The sequence below is a fragment of the Penaeus monodon genome, chromosome 21 (assembly GCF_015228065.2).
Source record: "Penaeus monodon isolate SGIC_2016 chromosome 21, NSTDA_Pmon_1, whole genome shotgun sequence".
In the NCBI taxonomy this organism is placed as follows: Eukaryota; Metazoa; Arthropoda; class Malacostraca; order Decapoda; family Penaeidae; genus Penaeus; species Penaeus monodon.
The window spans coordinates 10,022,879-10,023,947 of record NC_051406.1 but is presented as its reverse complement, the minus strand read 5'-3'; the positions used below and the strand labels follow the sequence as shown (position 1 = coordinate 10,023,947).

The 1,069-nt window shown below is 34.8% G+C and overlaps 1 protein-coding gene across 1 annotated transcript in view; it reads right to left on the bottom strand.

Moving 5' to 3' along the window:
* LOC119586198 (coiled-coil and C2 domain-containing protein 2A-like) overlaps positions 1 to 1,069 on the bottom strand; it is a gene marked incomplete in the record, with an annotated part of 19,908 nt that overhangs the window by 3,961 nt on the left and 14,878 nt on the right. The window contains 2 exon segments of the mRNA XM_037934899.1: positions 42 to 219; positions 817 to 1,001. Coding sequence (XP_037790827.1) covers positions 42 to 219; positions 817 to 1,001 — 363 coding nt within the window.

Below are 1,069 nucleotides of genomic sequence, written 5' to 3'. Positions count from 1 at the left end.
GTTTTTATTACAATTATTCTTTTCTTTCAAATTAAACTTACCAATAAGCTCTTGCGGTGGTCTCAAAGGTCTTATGAAGCGATTCAAAGACACCAGCTTTCCTGAGAGATCAAGAACATGTGTCCGGAAATGACGGCGCGAGTATCTCGAACTCAGGGACGACACCCACTCACGCCCTGCACTTACAACCTCTTCTGGTTCACTTGATTCGAAATTTGCCTAAAAGATTCACCAGAACTGATATTAGTTTGCACTCTTTCCCTGTGGTTTTTTGAAGATTTTTTTTTTAAGGGCAAAAAAGGTAGAGGACTCTTTTGGGAAGAAAAAATATAATAAAAAGTGTAATTTTGCAGCACTGTTTGCCAATAGTATATCAATAACTTTTTAAAAAATAAAAGATACTAGGGAAATGAGTTAATGATATTACTGCATCAGTGAGACAAAACAATGAGTATTACATTTGTGGTGAATATGTTTTATACAAGTAACTTCACAGTGTGATACATAATGAATATATTTCAATGAATTCATTTTAAAATTCACAGTTTAGTCATGAAATACAGGCTAGCATCATAAATGACTTATGTGCAGCTTCTGTATTGTATGACTCTTGAAGGTAACACACATCCCATCAATAAAAGTTACATGAAGCTTATTCAATATAATTTGAGTTATAATTTGTGACTTAAACTACTTTTTAAGAGATTCAACATGCCACAATCCAAGTGCTATGAACTTATTTATCGGGGTCATCCTATCATACTGTAGTTCAACCAATGCTAAATGATTTAACATAATATCAGTGTATCAACCTACTTTAAGTGGTTCAGGTGGTGGCAATGTGGGTTCCAATGTCAAGTAGATGGATAAGTGAGTTGCAGATCGGCTCAGCTCTGAGTTTGTGAGTGCTAAGCCTTGGTTGAGCGAGGAATTTATATCTCTGCTGTAACCTAGAAGCACCACAGGCTCCTCCAGGGAAAATGTGCCTTCAATCTGTGAATGAGATCATTAAAAAGAATTGCCTCTCAGAATATAAATAGTTTAAAAAATATAAAAATTTAGAATCCAT